At 33.0% G+C, this 2,676-nt stretch overlaps 1 protein-coding gene across 1 annotated transcript in view; it reads right to left on the reverse strand.

The window, feature by feature from the left end:
- Positions 1-2,676, reverse strand: part of Abcb7 (ATP binding cassette subfamily B member 7) — a 272,876-nt gene that overhangs the window by 61,588 nt on the left and 208,612 nt on the right. Inside the window, exons 5-6 of the mRNA XM_004647313.3 lie at positions 1,487-1,619; positions 263-531 (exon numbers count right to left, since the gene is read on the reverse strand). Of these exons, the coding sequence (XP_004647370.1) occupies positions 263-531; positions 1,487-1,619 (402 nt within the window). The remainder of the gene's footprint in view (positions 1-262; positions 532-1,486; positions 1,620-2,676) is intronic.

Consider the following 2,676-nt stretch of genomic DNA (forward strand, 5'->3'; position numbering starts at 1 on the left):
TTGGCTTACATACAATTCATACACTAGTTAATCTTGATGTAGGTATAGCACTAAACAATTTTTTTACAATAACAGCATGATAAAGAATTTGGGCAGTGCCTTAAAGCTTGAGGCAAAACAATTAAAGAAAGTGTTTAATCTTCTTGGCATCACAGAATTTCACTTTAAAACCCAAGGGCATGCAACAGCACAATAGCTGCAAATATTGAATTGTTACTAAGAGTGTAAAAAAAAAGTCTTCTACGAAATATACTTTACTTACCAGAACACCACTGACAAGCATCATCTCGAACATGATAGGGAGAAGATTAAACACCAAAGCACTCAGGACAAAACTGATACCTCTTGTCCCTCTGTCAATAGCTTTAGATAAAGCTCCTGTCTGTCTGCTCAGGTGGAAGCCAAGATCCAGGTTATGAAGATGAAGAAAGACATTTTTGGCTATTCTTCGGATTGAATTTTGGGCTACTTTGCCAAATACTGCATTTCGAACTTCATTAAAAAAGGCAGCTCCAGCTCTTGATACACCATCTAACAATATATTAAAGAGAAAAAAATGAAGTGTAAAACATTAGAATCACAAGAACACAAAATGGCAAAAGCTCAGAAAGTAGACAATGAATTATTCAGTCAAATATATCACAGTATGTTTACACTTAAAGAAACCTGAGAAATTATCTACACCTAATTAATACTAATCTTTCCATTATCATGAATCTTTTTCAGTGTTATCTTCTAAATTCAAGATATTTTCCAATTAAAATACTTTTAATAAATAGCCCCTCAAAGATAAAAATAAAAAGATAAACAAACAATAGCCCATATAGCCTTCCTGTCAAAAAATGTATAATTATTGGTTGAAGGTTATTTTCTTTTTTTTTTTTTAATGGTACCAGGGATCAAATTCAGGACCTTACACTTGCCAGGCAAGCACTTACTCCACTGAGCTAACTCCCTGGCCAGGCAATTCTCCCAACTAATAAATGGTAAGACTGAGATTCTGAAAGTGAAATGGCTTCACAAAAAGCATGGCATGCACATGTCTCCAAAGTCTCAAAAACTATCCTTTTTAATGCATGGAGCCAGACAATATTGTATTCTATTCTTTCAAATTATAGATGTGTGACAGCTTTTAATATATTTTAACAAAGCATTAATATACATACACATCATTATTTAGCTATTTCTATTTAATAGTTAATATTACCAGCAAGAAAATACACAGTTATAGTGGAAAGGTTGTTATAAATTTAGTATCTTATATTACTGCTTTCTAGATTATGGAAAATGCTATTAAATGAAATTTTTACAAAGTATATCATACAATGAAATGTTCAAAAATACGTATCAAAAGGAATCTCACATAAAATAAAAAACATCCAAAATGTTAAGCTGTGTTTGTAGTGAAAAGGTCATCTGCTCAAATATGATGAAACCTTGTTGAAGAAAGTCAACACCTGTAGGCAGATTAAAGAATCACACATACAGCCAATCAAAACTGCTGTTGCCATGGTTGCAACTGTATTTGGTGCATCACTCATGTTCAGCATGTTTCCCGACATCTGGTTCAGGCTATCTACAGCATATTTAAACATGAAAGGAACGATGATATTCATGGCCTAAAAACATAAGAACATTCATAAATTATCCATCATTTGTAAAATGTTTATTTATATACAAATATGTAACTTAAATTAGATTCATGGTAATTTTTAGATATTAACCATTTACTGATATTGGAACAATGATATTAGAACAATTTCACAAATTTACAAAAATAAAATCTTTAATGTTATGGGGATTTTTCACGTCAGGATTTCTGTATCATACTGTCATGTTAACATTAACTTAAAAGCTATGTGAATTACTCAAATGCTCCTGGTTCTATGAACTCATTTTCTTGGTCATCCACTCAAAAATGTTCTCTCTCTCTCTGGAATCTGCACTTTTACAAAGCTCATGTCATTAAAGGCAAAGAATTATATCATAATTATTTCTGTACGTACTTTCCTTTCCTACTACATTCTTGAGGATCTACATCACATAGCTCTTTTTGTTCCATCCATGTTGAGTATAATGCCCTGTCTATAGTAGGTATTCAATAAATATTTAAGATAATTTGTTCATAAAAATGGTAAACTGAAATTATATGGCAAAAATGATCTCAATACCTGATAAATTACAAATATCTGGGCGAGCCAAACAGCTCAGGGGATTAAAGTGCCTGCAAGCAGGCACAGGGTCCCAGGGATTTGATCCCCCTGGGGCATGCTGAGACAGCAATTGAGACTGGGTGTGGTGGCGCACACCTGTAATCCCAGCTCTTGGGAGGCTGTAAACAGGCGGATCACTACAAGTCCTATCTAGTAGTGAGACACTGAATACCCTGTAGACCCTTCCCTAAAATATAAAACAAAGCAACAAACAAACAAATATCTGAAGTTGACTCACTATTAGAAAACAAAACAAAATTGTAGCTCTATTTGGCCCACAAACTTTCTTTGGTCCGATGCTACATAAAACAAAACCCACTGAATACACCAAAATACATTTTTTCAAAATTAACAGTATAATAATATCATATATACAGGGCAAATATTAAAATCATTCACATCCTATATTTTCTACAGTTATAAAAATCCTCAACCATCATTTAGGAAGAGGTGGTTAGAAAAC

The sequence above is a fragment of the Octodon degus genome, unplaced genomic scaffold (assembly GCF_000260255.1).
Source record: "Octodon degus isolate 3935 unplaced genomic scaffold, OctDeg1.0 scaffold00301, whole genome shotgun sequence".
Lineage (NCBI taxonomy): Eukaryota > Metazoa > Chordata > Mammalia > Rodentia > Octodontidae > Octodon > Octodon degus.